The 17,528-nt window shown below is 45.2% G+C and overlaps 1 protein-coding gene across 1 annotated transcript; it reads left to right on the top strand.

Moving 5' to 3' along the window:
* The first annotated feature begins 6,291 nt into the window (after positions 1 to 6,291).
* Positions 6,292 to 17,165, top strand: MANBAL (mannosidase beta like). The gene is made up of 3 exons (XM_074970194.1): positions 6,292 to 6,382; positions 11,100 to 11,296; positions 14,364 to 17,165. Exons 2-3 carry the CDS (start codon positions 11,123 to 11,125, stop codon positions 14,469 to 14,471), a joined length of 282 nt encoding a protein of 93 aa, XP_074826295.1. The 5' UTR covers positions 6,292 to 6,382; positions 11,100 to 11,122; the 3' UTR covers positions 14,472 to 17,165.
* Positions 17,166 to 17,528: the final 363 nt, after the last annotated feature.

The following is a 17,528-nucleotide window of genomic DNA, read 5'->3' as shown; positions in this document are numbered from 1 at the left end:
GTGGCAAAGGCGGATCTGGCACCACACAGACCTATAGGAAAACCCCTGCTTAAGGGGTTTAGGAATCAATCCTGCAAGCACTGAAGTCAACAGGAGCTTTTCCTTTTGTTTCAGTGGGTGAAAATTTGGCCATTAAATGTAACAGACGTATTAATGTATTTTTTTCCTGATAAGTAGTTTTAGAGAGAGTTGTATGGTGTATGTCTGCAGTCATATGATTTCATTTGTACCTAGAACTTTTCCCCTCTTGCCCCACCTCTCTCTCTCTCTTGATCTCGTTCATTTCATTAGATTAGAGTTACAGCCAACCCCAGAGCACAATGTAATTGACATGGCAAGTTACCTCCCATACTTCAGCAGTCAGGGCTAGGTGGGTGTTATGGGATATATTACTTCCTGTACACAATGGGCCAGCTCAGCTGGTGTAAATTGGCTCAGGTCCATTGAAGTTAATGGTTCTACACCAGTTGACACTAGTAGAGGATCTGGTCCCCTTTCTGACTGAAATTCTGCTGAAGTTTGAAGTTGCATTTGCTTACACCTATTCTGATTGTGGCCCACAGTGTGAGGCAGACACCTGCTGCTATTACGTTCTATTTCCTGTCCTTCATTGACAAAGGGCAGAGCCTGAAAATCCTGATGCAATTCCCTAGATATTGATTCCCTCTAAGCCTTGCCACCTACGTCCTTCATGCCATGTTTTAAAAAAATAGTTGCTGTCCACTCCCTATGTACCATATATGCTCCCGGATTATCTTACCTGCGTGGTAGATGACCTCCCCCCCTCCCCCCCGCATTTAGTGCTGTTAAAACTAACTCCATTGGGTATTCAGCTAAAAGGCCAGAAAAAACTTCCCTGGACCTTGTTGCTATCTCCAGCTGTCCTAGCCTTTTCTCCAGCCTCCCCAAAGCTTTCCTGAATGTGGCAGTTGGCTCATGTCTCCTCTGATCCCCATTACCCCCTATGCAGCACCTCAGGACTTTCCAAACCCCATGTGGTTTTTCTTTTCATCAGTTAGTGAGGCAATTAAGTTACCACAAATGACTTGTTAGCCTAAAAAGCACCCATTAAGCTGACTGGGAGACCTATTTTAGCATCCATTTTTCATCTTACATGTGAGTACAAATGGTAGAGCTATTGCACATCATCAATAATTTAATTATATTTCTAATGAATTGGTATTTATATACTACCTTTAATCCAAGGGAGCCTAAAGTTCTTCACAAGCCATTGGAATGTAGCAATGCGGCACTTCTTGGTGGGGGACGGGACATGGCAACAACCCAGCACACAAGAACAAAAGGAGGGAAAAGAAATATTGGTGAGGGCCATTGGGAAACATCCTCTGTTCTTCCAGAGGAGCCATAGAATCTGTAATGTCTAAGCACAGCAAGCAGGATGTATTTTTTTTAATTAAAAAAAATCCTTGGTAAATTGTACTGGACGTTTCTCTACTTTGGAAGGATAAAGGGCCAGGATTTGATGGCTGTGGATCCTTGGAATCTCCAGATTTGATGCTTAGAACACCAGCATATTTCCTGTGATGAATCTGGGGTTGGAGCACACTGAATACAACTATTTAAGAAACTAATCTCCTTAGAAAAGGGTCACCATGGAAGAGAAGCAGCCAAGCTCTTGGCCATATACTTTGCGTTTGTAATCATGAATGTGAAGCAATGTATCAGATTAAAACCAGACAGAATAAACTGGTGGCATGCAAAAAGTAAAAGAAGGGGCTAGCAAAATGAAGGACTGTCTCATACATTTAAAAGCCTGCTTAATCTTCACAAGTTAAGATATCACTTAGACTACAATAGAGCAAGTGGCACCAGCCTGCATGATGTGAATCTGTCAGGAGCCCTGATGTGGCAGTGTGAGCAAGATGCCATTTTTAGCGCTTGTGCCTGTCTGGTTCTGTTTATTTTCTGATGGAACCACAGAAATGTTTCACCAGCAGGTGGGTGAAATGCCCCCAGCATTGGCCAGCAGATGTCAGTATTCTACAGTCAGTTCTGTATTTCAGCCTCTCAAAATGACTGCATTGCATTGCATTGCATGACTCCTCCTCAGGGAAGGAGAGAAAATTCAGGTCCTGGCAATGCTTCTCAGATGATCAAGAATTGTACTTGACTCTTCATTCTTATTGACAGGTCTCAGAATAGCAGCCGTAATAGTCTGTATTCACAAAAAGAAAAGGAGGACTTGTGGCACCTTAGAGACTAACAAATTTATTTGAGCATAAGCTTTCGTGAGCTACAGCTCACTTCATCTCCCCACTGTATTTTCCACTGAATGCAGCCGATGAAATGAGATGTAGCTCACGAAAGCTTATGCTCAAATAAATTTGTTAGTCTCTAAGGTACCACAAGCACTCCTTTTCTTTTTTCATTCTTATTGCAATTTTGAGAGATAGTTTTCCAAAAAGCTGACAGGTCATAGTCCAGCACTGGACTGGGAGCTAGGAGATCTGAGCTCCTCTTGCTCTGTAACCTTGCCCATGTTTTCAAAACTGGCCTCTGATTTTGTGTTTCTCAGATTTTGGGAACCCAGATTGAAAGGCCTCAGATCGTGGTTTTCAGAGGCACTGACAACCTCATATACAAACTGAAAGTCAATGGGAGCTGTGGGTACTCAGCCTGTTTAAAAATCAGGCCCCAAAGGTCTCAGGCTAGGGAACCAGAAATAGAGCCCCCTCCCAAATCAAAGGCTGTTTTTCAAGATGTTGGCATAACTGTGTTGTGCCTCAGTTTCCCCATCTGTAAAAATGCAGATCTGAATACCCACCTTTGGAAAGGTTTCAGAGTAGCAGCCGTGCTTTGAGAGCCTCAGATGAAAGGTGCTATTTAAGTGTCTGAAAAGTAAAAGTCAAGTTTATGGACCGAGAATCCTCTCAAATCTCCCAAGACTTTGCTAAGCCATCATTCACACAGTATATTCAATCTGATAAATGCCCTCCTTTTTCTATATTTTTAAAATACACTTCAGTTGGTGGGTTCTATTCAATGTCTGGGTTTCTACTGAAGTGTTTGGTGGTTGTCAGGCTGCTAGCTTACGGAGTGGATGGGGCCTTTCCAAAACCTGCAGCTGTTGTCTTGATATTTTGCCATGGCAAAATGCTGGGGGAGAAGCAGACATTGGTATAAAGTGTGGAAGCTGTATATAGCTGCCTCTGCTCAGAGATCTCCCTCTACAGGCATCTGAAATGCTGTTACCAGAGAGAGCTCTGATGGTATTAAGTTGATATGGGAACATGAAGATCCCATGGAAATTGTTAGGGCAGGAGATCCAGGTTAAAGTTTCTAGAAGTACCTAAGTGAATTTAGGAGCCTAAATCCTATTTCCAAAAGTGACTTAGGCCCAGATCCTCAATCAAAGGTATTTAGGTGTCTAACTCCCAGTTGAAATCAGTGGGGGAGTCAATATCTTTGAGGAGCTGGCTCTTAGGTATTGAGGAGCCCAAGTCCTACTGACTTTTAATGAGATGTAGGGTCCTGTGGGCATAACTCACTTTTAAAAATGGGATTTAGGCCTTGAATAAACAAGTTCCTGTGCCTGAGTTTCTCCACTGGTAGAATTGGGATAATCATCTAGTTGTGAGTTTTAGTTTTTATGCGGCTTTCAAATCCTTGGATGAAAGGGATTATATAAATCCAGAGTCCGAATTCTTGTTATAAATGCAAGACCTGGAAAGGTAAACTTTGGTTTTCTGAGTCACGTTGACTTCCATTTGATATTTCAAAATATCTAGTTGAATTCTTTTTTGGAAAAAAGACCTTTTGCCTGTAATACCTGTTTGCATCAGGCTGAACATAAGCAAACAATAGTGTATTTTGCTCCCTTTAGCCAGAAATTTCTGATTCTGAGGGCCAGATTCTCAGGTGGTGTAAATCTGCAGAGCTCTATTGAATTCAATAGATTAGGTATCTTTACACCAGCTAACAACCTGACCCTGAGTCTTTTCTCAGTCAGGAATGTCATCTGGCCACCTTTGCCAGGACATTCCTTGATCTCCATTGCCACAGAATTATTGGTAAAAGGATTTCTCGGTCCCGGAGACGATTTTTTTAATTCAGTGTTTTGGGCCAATAGTGGCAGATCTCACTGCCCTCCCCAGTTCAACTCTAAATGTAAGCAGCCATGGGTGATGGCAGTTCCCAGAATTGTTTCTAAGGTAGGGGTTTTTTTCCTGAATGTTTTTCACATTATACATCCAGGTGTCCTATATACCCTTTTTAACATGGATATCTCTATGGACAACCAGAGAACTAGTAGGACTATGACATCTCAGAAACCAAGTAAGTGAAACCTGTTACATGAGGGAGGAAGTGATTTTTATTTGCCTGTTTTTACTAACACCTATTGAACTCAAAACACTTGACAAGCAGTCATTTATTACAGACTCAGTTGTCTGACCCTTCACAGGGCTCAGAAAACTCCCCACATCCATTTAAGATAGTCAGTGAGTTCTCAGAAGGCAAAAAAAAAACCAGAACAAGGAAAACTAGATTTGACATTACTGATATTTCAAAGGTAAAAAATAGGGAGGAAAAGAAAAATCTTTCAGACTTTTTATATGTGACAAAGAAGCGAAAAAGTTGTTTTTCCCCCCCCCTTTCCTTTCATGATTGGGCCCTGAATCTGGGCAGCTAAATGACAGAGAGATTCCTTGGACGCAGCGCAGACTGATGTGCAATTCATAATGGTTGTGCCAAAGCACTTTAAGGAGACAAGCTCAGGAAAATTACAGGTAAAAAGAAGCCTGTGAAAAGGGAAAAGTCAGGTGATTGATTATAGATGGGAGGGTGGCCTGTGTTAATTATTCATATATATTTAGATAACGCACCAATCTTGAGGGGAACATGTAGATTGAGGAGGCAGCACTGTACAAGATTTCTTCCTTAGGCAGTTTGTTGAATACAGACAACAGAATCACAAGCTATTTTGGACCTGGTATTTGGAAACATGCCCTTCTGGATGTTACTGCTCCACAGCTGGCCCCAATGTACAGCGTTCAGGCTGAATGCATGGTTGAAAAGAGAAGTCTTGAGATAGTGGTCCTATTTGAATGTGAAGAAGGAGAGGGACTTCAAAGTGACTTTACCTGCGTATTCAGAATTGTGAAAGGGTTTGATATAAGACAGAGCCAGACTAGAAGGGGTTTCCAAAACCACCTGCTTTCTGAAAATCAGGAAAGTAACATTAAACAGGGTGCCGATTATATACAGAACAAGACACATCTGGAATAAATTGCCTGAGGCCACTGAGGCAAACAGTAGAAATAAACTTAAATGACAGCTAAATATTTTGAGGGTGAGATAAGGGATTGCAGAAGCGGAACAATCGGGTGGAGATGATAAATCTAAAGGAGACAGGCGGCAGCATCACCTGAGCAAACCTATGAGAAGGAAGAAAAAGGAGGGACCAGGAATTAGGAGTAGGAAGAAAGAAAAATAACCCCAAAATGAAGGGAAGGGGGGGGATAATTAGGACCCCACTTAGATTTCGCATAGTATGTTTATGGGACAGAGTTAAACCCTTTGTTCTATTCCGGTTCTCTGGTGTCCTTGTCACCATAGTACAGGGGTGGCCAAACTTACTCACCCTCTGAGTCACATATGATAATCTGCAGAAGCTCGAGAGCTGGGTGCACCTGCCACGGCTCGAGACTTCAGCCATGCGGGGCGCGCCTGCTGGGGTTTGGGGCTTCAGCCCCACTTCTGCTGAAGCCCTGAGCCCCAGCAGGTGCCTGCCCTGGGGCTGAAGCCTCATGACCCCCCCCATCCCCACAGGGCAGAAGCCCTGAGCTCCACCTGCCCCAGTCTGATAGGTGGAGAATGGGGGGCAGTGGGATGGCGAGCCCCACTTAAAGGAGCCACCCCTGCAACAGTGCCTGAGTCTGCGGGACGTCGAGGGCCAGAACAAGGGTGGAGGAGAGAGCAGGCTCAAATATCTCATTTTAAAACAGCCCGCTCTTGGAATAGCATTGGCGCACACAACCCCGCCCTTGCCCCTGGGGGGCTGGCTGCAGGATCGGGGGCCCCAGTTGAGTCCGGCCCCTGTACGTGACACCCGGGGCTCGGGCTCTGAGCGCGGCAGCACGGGCCCAGCTCCACCCTGCAGAGCCGGTCCGGCCAGAGCAGCGCCGGGCCCGGGGTAAGGACCGGCCGGGGTCTGTGCGCTGAGCGCGTGGCCCCGCTCCCCGCAGGGGGCTGCAGGGGCACAAAGCGGTTAAACGCCAACAAGGCTCGCGGCGGGGTGTGGGAGGTCCCTAGCAACGCCGGCCCGGAGCTGGTTGCTACGGGAGGGGAGGGAGGAAGCGCTTCCTGCGGCGCTGGGAGGAATCACTTCCCGGGCGGCGAGGCCTGGCCGCTGGCGCGGGAGGTGAGAGGCGCGGGGATGGAGGATCGGGGGAGGGGGCTCAGAGGATGGGACGGGGGCTCAGAGGATCGGGGTGGGGATGAGGGGGGGCTCAGAGGATGGGACGGGGGTCAGAGGATCAGGGTAGGGATGAGGGGGGGCTCAGAGGATGGGACGGGGGCTCAGAGGATCGGGGTGGGGATGAGGGGGGGCTCAGAGGATGGGGCGGGGGTCAGAGGATCGGGGTGGGGATGATGGGGGGCTCAGAGGATGGGGCGGGGGTCAGGATCGGGGTGGGGATGAGGGGGGGCTCAGAGGATGGGGCGGGGGTCAGAGGATCGGGGTGGGGATGAGGGGGGGCTCAGAGGATCGGGTAGGGATGAGGGGGCTTAGAGGATCAGGGTAGGGATGAAGGGGGCTCGGAGGATGGGACGGGGCTCAGAGGGTCGGGGTAGGAATGGGGGGGCTCAGAGGGTCGGGGTAGGAATGGGGGGGCTCAGAGGATCAGGGTAGGGATGAGGGGGGCTCAGAGGATGGGATGGGCTCAGAGGATCGGGGTGGGGATGAGGGGGCTGAGAGGATGGGATGGGCTCAGAGGATCGGGGTGGGGATGAGGGGGGCTCAGAGGATGAGACGGGGGTCAGAGGATCAGGGTAGGGATGAGGGGGGCTCAGAGGATGGGACGGGGGTCAGAGGATCAGGGTAGGGATGAGGAGGGCTCAGAGGATGGGATGGGGGTCAGAGGATCAGGGTAGGAATGGGGGGCTCAGAGGATGGGACAGGGGTCAGAGGATCAGTGTAGGGATGGTGGGGGTGCTCAGGACAGGTTGGGAGGGTGAGATACAAACTCAGGATGCTCAGAAAGGTTTTTGTGCAGCTGGGGGTGCAGAGGAGAGCACTGTGCCTGGCAGGAGAACGGAATAAGGAAGGGGTCTGAGTCACCACAGCTAAATCAGGAAGTGATTTTTGTTTTTAAAGTAGGGATTGGGGGAATGGAAAATGTCTCCCCTTTGTTTATTATAGACAGGAGAAGTCTCATTAGGTTAATGGGAATCCTCCCGCCCACCCCGTGCATGGCTCACAATTGAAAACATGCACCAAATGAATCCCCTTGCTTCATTTCTTCTTTATAATCTGCCTGGGACCAGGTGTCCTCTTAACCGACTTTATCAAAGACTGAATAGACACCCTGAACGTGAAGGATGTCACTCAGCTATAAGGCTGCTTAGCTGTTTCCATTAAAGTCCCAGGCCAAAACTGTCAAACATGGGTACCTAAAGTTAGGCTCCTAAACCCATAGCTGTAAATAGAAGTGGTCTCATTTTCAGAAGAGCGGAGCACCTTGAAATCCCATGGAAGCCAATGGAAGCTGCTGGCTCCCAACACCCTTGAAATTCAGGCTGTTTCTATTGAGGGGCCTACTGACTAGCTTCAGATACCCAGATCTGGCCAGATCACTGGAAACATTCACCTTTTGCTCTGACACTGTCATTCTTTGTCTTTACCCATAGATGGATTTATGATGCATTGTTTCTGAGTGGTTTGGGTGTGCGTCGCTGTATAGCTATATTGTGGTAGGCCCCAAATGAGGGATTGTCCTCCTCCCCCTTATTTTAGGCACTGTACAAACATCATAAAATGACAGTCAAATTCATTCCCTCCTCTGTAGAGCTTATAACCTGTGGCCCTGATCCTGAAAACTGTTAACCACTGGGCACAGGGCCTGATCCTGCACTCAGTGAAGTCAATTGTTACACCTTCCATTGACTTCAGTGGGTGCCAGATTAAGCCCATGGTATCCACTACTGTGACTAGTTCCTTGTTAGCTTCAGGGTTACAACTCTGTGCCTATGTCTTCGCTTCTCCAAAAATAGTGTGTTTTTACATTGAGATAGCTAGCTTGATGTAAAATCCTAGTGGAGACAAGTTCATGGAGGATAAGTCCATCAATGGCTATTAGCCAGGATGGGCAGGGATGGTGTCCCTAGCCTCTGTTTGCCAGAGGATGAGAATGGGCAACAGGGAGTGGATCGCTTGATGATGACCTGTTCTGTTCATTCCCTCTGGGGCACCTGGCATTGGCCAATGTCTGAAGACAGGATACTGGGCTAGATGGACCTTTGGTCTGACCGGTATGGCCGTTCTTATGAGACAAGGCACAGCTAGTTTTTACCTTGATGTAGCTACTTGATGTAGCTAGTTGAAGTCAACCCCACTGCTCGCTTGGGTTTAGCTTGACTAGCGTTTTGAGATAAAAACTACCTGTGCCTTGTCTTCACTAGGATTTTACACTGAGGTAAAGACTTGGTGTAAAGTAAAGGCTTTACATTTGGTGTAAAGACTCACTTTTTTTGCAGTAAAAAGAAAAGGAGTACTTGTGGCACCTTAGAGACTAACCAATTTATTTGAGCATGAGCTTTCGTGAGCTACAGCTCACTTCATCGGATGCATCCGATGAAGTGAGCTGTAGCTCACGAAAGCTCATGCTCAAATAAATTGGTTAGTCTCTAAGGTGCCACAAGTACTCCTTTTCTTTTTGCGAATACAGACTAACACGGCTGTTACTCTGAAACCTTTTTTTGCAGTGAAGACAAAGGGCTGGAAGCGTTCTGCCAAGCAGTAAGGCCCTGATCCTGCAAAGACTTATACGTGTATTTAACTTAGACCCTCTGCGAGTACTAATGTGTGTAAAGTTAAATGCATGTGTAAACGTAAATGTTTGCAGGTTTGGGCTTTATGTTAGATGCAGGAGCCTTATCTACACTAGAAAACTTTTTTGTGGTGGGATTTTTTTTTATTTTTTTTATTTTTTTAACTGTATAAATTAGATTTGCTGTGAGCAAATCTAGTGGCACAGTGCTTAAAATGGTGGTGGCAGCTGATACGATTTCTACACTCGGGCTCCTGATGCCGCTAACACCCCGGGGAAATTTTTAGAAAACTTCCCTAAGCCACAATGAGATATGAAATAGATAAGTAGGGATGGAAGGGAGATTTGTGCTGTATGAGATCAGAAGTTCTCTATTTTCACACTGTATGTATCAGTTCCGTTTTTTGGTTTATTTTTGCACATATATTTTTGGGAGGTTGACGTATCAGTGGGGGTTAGTGGAAGTGTGTTTAAAAATAAAAAAAGTTATTGTTGTTTGTTGAAAGCTTGAGCAAAAATCCTTTCAATTTGATGAGAAGGATGAGGGCAGGGAATACAATCTTTAAAAAAAAAAAAAAGTTCTAACTTCTTTTTTCTTTTTTAAACAAAGCCAGATAACAAAATAACTGAAGTTTAAAATTTTCCCTGCTTCAGTTCTTCACTAAGAATTGCTGACTTTGCTTGGTTTGGGTGGAGATTTTAAAATAAGAAAGTTGAAAAAAATTACTTCTGAGCATGCTTGCTTGACACCACCTTGGACTTAGTCCTGCATTTGGATCTGCATAGGTGCCTGTGTAGAGCCCCATCAGCCCTGCTCTGAGGGCAGAGCCAGTTGAAGGACTGGCCTCTTGTATTTTAAACAGAGTTTAAAGAAGCCATTTACTCTTTTGTCATATCTCTCCCAGTCAGACAAACACAGAGGTTGCTTTGGGGATAACTATCTAACTGAAACACACCTATAGCAAAATCCCGCAAACAAACTGCCTTAACATTGGGGACAGGAAAATGTTGTGTGCACAAGTCAATAAATCACCGGTCCTGCTGTTTTAGACCCTGATCCTGCACATGTCTATGGACATGGGAACCTTTTAAGTTGACCTTGCCCCTTTAATGTTGTATGTCAGCATAACGGGATGTCTTGTTAAATCAGCTCTGCCGAGTAGAAATAGGAAAACTGTGAGCATGCCTCTCAGGGTGCTGATAGCATCTCATATCACTTAAGCTTCACTCTTGTGACTACCATGGCAGGTGCAGCCTCTGAATTTATCAAGCAATTCTGGCAAGAGACTTAATCATTATTATAGAAAGCTGTTTCCCTGATTCACAAAATGAATAGGCTTCTCCATTAGCAAATGATTTGGAATAAAATTTAAGAAGGAGAGGAAGAATGGTCTTGTGGTTTAAGCACCCAGCTGGGATTCAGGAGATCGATTCCCATCTCCACCACAATCTTCCTGTGTGACCTTGGACAAGTCACAGAGGTCTCAGTTCAGCCAAGCACTTAAGCATGTGAGTAGTCCCACTGACTTTATGGGTCAACTCACATGTTAAGTGCTTTGCTGGATCAGGGCCTATCTGTCAAATGGGGATAATAATACTCTGTGTTGTCTATTTAGCTAGTACGCTTTTCAGGGCATGGACTGTTTTGCTATGTGTATGTACAGTGTCTAGTACAATGGGGCTGTGTTCATGGTTGAGACCTGCACGCTCTCCTGAGATGCAAAATGTAAGTAGTAATAAATGTCCAATCACATGTTCCATTTCAGGGGTAAATATATACTTGCTCATTGCTTTCCCGCTATCACTGTATGGCCAGCACATACGTGGCAATTTGTTTAGCCTCCTCCCACCCATAAGCAAGCTATTCTGGTCATCAGAAGGCTATTCTAGTCAGCAGCTTGCAAAAGATTAAGGCGTCTGAAGTGTGAGTTTCAGTCCCCTCCTTGTTATTGACTCTGAAGCATGACAACGCCTTTAGAGGCACCAGCATCATTTATTCTGTGAGGTTGTTTTTTAATGGAAAATAAAATTGACTGAATTCTAGAAACTATGCCTCAAAATAAACAATCTTCTGTCATTATTTTACTGTAGAAACTGACTTCTTGAGAGTGTTCATGAAGGAGGAAGGAGCTTCTGCCATGGCTGCCGAGCTGGATTTCTCTCCCCCTGAAGTCCCAGAGCCCACATTCATGGAGAACCTGCTGCGCTATGGACTCTTTTTTGGAGCCATTTTCCAGCTGATCTGCGTCCTGGCCATAATCCTCCCAATTTCAAAGTCCCATAAGACAGTAAGTTGCTCTCTGCAGTGCCAGCATGAGTGGGCACAATCGAGTGGTGGTAGCCAGAACCTAATGGTTGATCAGTAATTCTGTAGTTCAGTGTATTTCCTGTCTTTTCTGCGAGGATCTCTTTCCCTCTCTTCCGCCTTAACAGTCCCACGTCACTGCAACCCACTCCCCAGCCACAGAAGGTGGGAACAGCTGAGCCTGCCAGGGCTTCTCTGAGCATCAGCACAAGGGAGCAGCACTTTTCATGTGGGCTAAGTGTCCTTGCCTCTGCATTGCTCCCAGTTTCTTCCAGCACACAGACAAAGGAGTGACTTCAGTCTCAAATCTACATTGCCATGTTAGTATTGGTCTTGTCCATTCTTTACCCTGTTGGTCAAGAAGCCAATCAAGGCGTACCCTCGGTAGAGTCTGCCTTTTCATAATCCTTGATAAAGGGTAGCGCTGCATGTGATACAGCTGAATTTCCCGGTGTTTGCTGGCACCAGCAATACAGCTCTCAGGACTGACTCCCACCTCTGTGCAGACATGTGGAAGGCCACCTGGCTGTAGTCCGCACAAGTGGGGGATGATAATGTAAACTACAGGGCACAAAGCAAACGTGAGATGGAGTTAAAATGTAAAATATGGGCTAAACTGGAGTGATCGAAGTCCAACTGGCTGTTCTGATAGAACAAGATTCAAATGCACTTGGTAACCCATGTATTTGTAGGGTCTTTAGTCGTTACACCAACTTTTCCTGATGGCAATCAGACCCAATACATAGTGATTTTATATATATGTATTTGTCTTGATGTGTAGGGTGGAGGCCAGTATTTACAGGAACAACTTAACTTGGGAAGTTTTGTTCTCTTTACTGCTGGTAATAGATTTGTTTAGAACAGGGGTTGGCAACCTGCAGCACGTGTGCCAAAGGTGGCATGCGAGCTGATTTTTAGTGGCACTCTGCTGCCAGCTGGGGTCCCGGCCGCCGGCCTCACTCAGCCCACTGCCAGCCTGGATGGACGGAACCCCGAGTTGGCAGCAGGCTGAGCAGCTCAGTCTGCTGCCGATCTGGGGTTCTGTCTGCTGCCCCCACTGCCGGTCTGGGGTTCCATCTGCCGGCCCCGCTCAGCCCACTGCCAGTCTGGGGTTCCAGCCGCCGGCCCCTGGCATGCAAAACCTTAAATTACAGTAAATAAATGAAGACTTGGCACACCACTTCTCAAAGGTTGCCAACCCCTGGTTTAGAAAATCTGATTCTTGTTGTGAAAGGATGAGGGGTATCTTTATCACAATATTAACTCTACTTCGTGTGTCTGAAGCCTGGAACGCCGCAATAATGCATTGAATGTAAAGTATCTTTAGATATATTTCTAAGATGGAAGATGCCGAACCTGCTCAAGGTGTGTTTGTGTGTGTGTGAGAGCGAGCTGCATCTTGAAGGGAGATGTGGTTTCTTTCATTTTCTTGATCCTGTATGTTTGGGGGGGAACGTTTAATGGCCTGAACTTTGAAAGTGAACAATAAGGAGAGTTCACACTTTGTCATAAGGAGCTGAAAGCCAGGCACTGAATGAGGTTGTAATGCTTAAGGAACCATCCCTTGGTGTGCACATGCTGTGGTTAAATTTTCAACACACATATGCTGCCCTCTTAGAGAAGCTGCAGACAAGTCCCATATGGTCAATTTACAAGCTAATAAACAAGAATAGATGTCTTCTGGTCATGGGAGTGACACCAACTGCTTGAGTCTGTGTAGAATTCAGAACAGCCTCCCGCACTTGAGGAGGCTTCAGGCTTTGAAGACTACCTTGCTTTGAACATTAGAAGGCAGCAGTGATCATCGTATGGCAGCGGTGAACTCTGTGTCCCTGAATAGGAGCTGCATAGTGCTCTATTTCTCCACAGTATTGCTGTACTGTTTCCCAGCTCCCCATGCACAGATTACATCCTTCAGCAAGCCAGCCAAGACTCCTCCCTTGGAAGGCCACACAGATATGGATAGAATTAGCGCAGCAACTTAAGAACCATTTGAACCAAGCTCATTGAAACTTGAGAAACATTTGAACCAAGCTCATTGATTAAAAGGATACTGTCAGCTACTCCCCTCCCCTTGCATTATCTGTAACTCTCTCTTGGAAGCTTAAAACTAACACATCTTTCTCTGCCATTTTTGTGTGTCCTTTTCCAGTTGGCACATATTGATTGATAGAAACGTAGAAGCATAAGCAATATTTATGTCCAAACTCATCTAATGAAACGAGGCAATCTGCATGTGTGTGCCTTCTGGGATGAGACTGGCTCTGCTCCCTTGCATTTTTCCAAGATGACTAGAGTTTGGTTCCCATAATAGAAATGTTATCTATCATCTCCCTTGAAGGAAGAGATTGGGATGTCTCTAAGCTATTCTTCTTAGTCCAGGTGAAGAGAGCTTTGTCTCTAACTTCTCTCCTAGATCTGGGGGCTTGATTACAAACTCTGAGCTTTAAATTCCTGCTGTTGGTTTGTTTTTGTTTTTTTGGAGGAGTGGGGGTTGTCTGATGCATGATGATGTTTTTCTTTTTGCAAAATCCCTGTTGAATGTTTCAGCACATGTTCAGCTGATTTCAGAATTCTTTTTCTGTTCTTCCCATTTGGAATTTTTTTTATTTTCACTTCTCTGTTTCCTGCCCTCCATCACAGGTACCTTTTGTTCTTCCTCCTCGGAGTCTTCCCTAAAGGGCGTAACAAATTCACTGGTAATGGAATGTGGTTCTGCTTGGCTTCTGAAGTCTGGTCTATACCCAGAGTTGCATCAGTAACAGTGTATGATTTTAAACCAGTGTAAGAAACAAGATAGATACTCCTAAATCAAATTAAATCTGGATAACAAGGGGTTAGCTTGCATCAGTAATTTACAGACTGCATGTTTAAACCGATGTGACTAGGTTTAAACCAACGGGTGCGATGTGTGTGTTGACAAGGCCTTACATTAGTTGCTTGCTCCTTTTGGTATAGATACTCAGATTCTGAACTGGGATGAGATGTGAAATACAAATCTCATGCCTGAAAACATTACTGACTGTTCCTTTCTTAATTGACTGTTGTAGGACTCTGACAATTTTGAGTCTAAAAGTTCAGAGGTGGTGAAGAAGCCGAAGGTGGCTGCTCCGCAGCTGAGCAAGAAACCCAAGAAGGAAACCAAGAAGAAGAGATAAAAGGAGCATTGTAAAGGAGCATTAAAGACAAGTGGACTGCACACAGCCAGATGGTTAATTTAACTGTCCTAGTCAGCATGGATCATCTCACCTCCAATGGGGAGGGAAAGCTTACACTTGCATCTCCTCCATGCTGGCTGGGATGTGAAGTGAAGGCATGGAATGGGGGCCATGTGTTGTGCCACTGAGGATACCTTTTTCTACGTCATTCTTTTAAAGGCCAATGGATCAAGGACATCACACCACCCAGCTTTGTATTCACTTGTATTGTTGTTACATCTAAAATACATCACTGCATTTTATGGCTTAGTAGTAATGGCTTTGTTACGTTTTAAAAAAAAAATTCTCCTTAGGTAATAACTACCCTGAGTCCAGAGTCGCCCAGTTCAGGGCTTTCACTTGCCCCTATCGCTACCACTCTGGGACTGCTTTCTTCAGCCACTCTAGTCATGGAAACACCTTTCCCCTCTGCTTCCAACCTGAAAGAAAAAAATATGGAAACCTCAACTTTCTGTGGTCAGAAGGGCTGAAAAAATGCAAGGACTAGGTGATTACTGGGCTCTTAAAAATACAGAGATGTTCCATTATAGGAAGCAGCAGCAGAGAGGTTAGGAGTTTTGCAGACTGTCTGCCCACAACAAACAGAAACTCTATGTACCACGTTCTGCTGCTAGCAAAGCATGGAAATCATTCTATCAGACCTCCCATCTATAATGCTCTTAGGCAAATTTTGGGTGAGCATGCAGCTTTGCCTAGCATGGTACCCTGTGTCTCCTCTCACTGAACTCCTTCTGAAGTCAGCTATTATCCTGCCCTGGGGAAAGGAGGCAATGCAAAATCCACAGGACAATAAGCTCGCTATGAAACACAGCACAGATGATGATGTCTGTTGCTGTATAGCCATGCACCTCCAGGCTCTCACTTTGAGGCCAGAGACCTAATGTTAGATTTAAATGTGGCTGGAAAGGATTAGAAACATACATGGTGATACAGCAGCAGAGCCTCAATAGGGCAGCATACCCCCTGATGAGAGCTCACATGCCAGCTTGTTTGATCACTAGTGGGTCATTAGTATGAGAACCACTGCTTAAATGCACTCAGAATTCAGAGCAGCACTAGGATCTGCTCTGAAGGAAAGTGTTCTACTGATTAATGCCTCAGTCCTGCAGTCAGATCCACCTGGGCAGATCCCTGCCACTATGCTGCATCTTACTGCATCTTACTAATGGACACAGGATGGATCCAGTTGCAGGACTGATGCCTGTGAGTGGGTATCAGATATTACACTGCATTTGGTCTACAATGTAAGCAAAACAATATGTTTGCACTTCTACAAATTACCTGCTGAATTACTGCTGAAGAGAGAGACTGAACCATCTGTTCCTTTTTGTGTTTCTGGGGTTTTTTTGGACTCAGAGGGGTCTGACTCAAACTTCTGATCACGTCTCAGCTGTGCTGTAGGTACTGTCCCAGATGCTCTGCCTCCCTGCTTACACAGAATGTCACTGTCATTGGTTGCTGGAAGCACATTAGTGGTGGTTAAAACCTGACTTGGAGAATCCATCTGTGAATTCACTCTTCATTTGTTCTACAGACAGTTTTCAACAGAGTACCGAATGAAACACTAATAGACAAAAGAAGACCCCACCCACCCTCTACCCCAACTCCAGAGCTAGAATGATCTCTCGATGCAGCAAAGAAATGTTATGAAACAGATGATAGAGAACAGTGATCTTTGTAGGCCACGAGTTCCTTGTTTTGCTCCATATTCCTGCCCAGAGACTCCAAGGGAATGAAAATAATTGTTGCTGTCCCAGTGTAGGTGCAGTTAGGGTTTGCCATTCTTTTTAAAATGAGGACAGATCAGCACTGGTCATGTGTCCTAGCCCAGTGAAGCAGTCCCGCTTCTTGTGATTTGATGGATTTTTTGATTTGTTATAACAGAAGCACAAAGTATTTGGTGGTAACATGCACATAGCTGGAAAGGCAGAGGCTATGTTGCATCCTAAATAGCATGCTAGTTAATGGGGATTGTATGGCCATTGCCCTGAAATGACAGGCCTCCATGTCAACCCATCATTTTATTGCCAGTCTGAATTTTAGTCACTCTTTGGTAAACAGGAATCGTGAATATTTAGTTGGTTGTTTTTTAAAAATAGATGAGGTTCCAGTCTATTCCTTAGGATAATGTAGTTCAGCCCTCTGATTAGCTAAACATATAGTCTCTGCTCACAGATGAGTAATACGATATGTGTTGTATTTTAACTTCTCTTGAACAGTGTATGTAATAAAGATAACTGGGAAAATGCAGTGACGGACTTTTTAGACTTTGCTGCCTTCTCTTGAGCATTCAGTGTGAAAATAGCCATTGATTTGGGAGTGAGTGGGTAGGGGCATAAATAATGTTCGTCATAAGAATGGTCTGACTATTAGAAAAAAGCTGCTCAGATCCCCTCACCTGTAAGGAATTCGTTAATTGATACTGTAAGGTACTGTAGATGTTTGTGTTGGGCTCCTTTTGAAAGCTGGCAAACGGTCCTTTAATATACATTCCCCCCGAGAAAGGAAACGATACCATGACTAAATTAATTTGTGTCTCATGGGATATTTTTGCTCTGAGAGCTCTAGGGAAGGTGTAGTAATGATTGAAATACTGCTTGTTAATGATACTGGCTGGGATCGGATGGCTGAGTAGATTGATAATGGGGATTTTTGCCTCTAGGTCCCTGGTTTGAATCTAGACCAGTTTAATAGTGGCTGAAGTATAGTACTGGCTGATGGCGGTTCATTGAGTTGAATGGAAATAGGTAGTTCAGGCAAGGTTCTGGTGACCATCACCGTTCAAATCCGCAGCAGAAAAGCTAAGAGAAAGGGTACAAAGAACAACTGCATTTATGTGGTAAATCCTTTAATCCCTGAAGTCTTTCCTTGTGGTGGGTTTGTCGTTACCCTCCCAAAGAGAGCTGAAGACCTGACTAAGTCACTGTTGTTTTATGTAAAGGAAACTTTTAGAGCCTGCCTTCAGATAGGAATATTGGTCCAAAAGCCTGAATCCCA

The sequence above is a fragment of the Natator depressus genome, chromosome 13, assembly GCF_965152275.1.
Source record: "Natator depressus isolate rNatDep1 chromosome 13, rNatDep2.hap1, whole genome shotgun sequence".
NCBI classification, from domain to species: domain Eukaryota; kingdom Metazoa; phylum Chordata; order Testudines; family Cheloniidae; genus Natator; species Natator depressus.
Note: the sequence above shows the minus strand (reverse complement) of the source record. Positions and strands in the feature narration are given on the sequence as shown.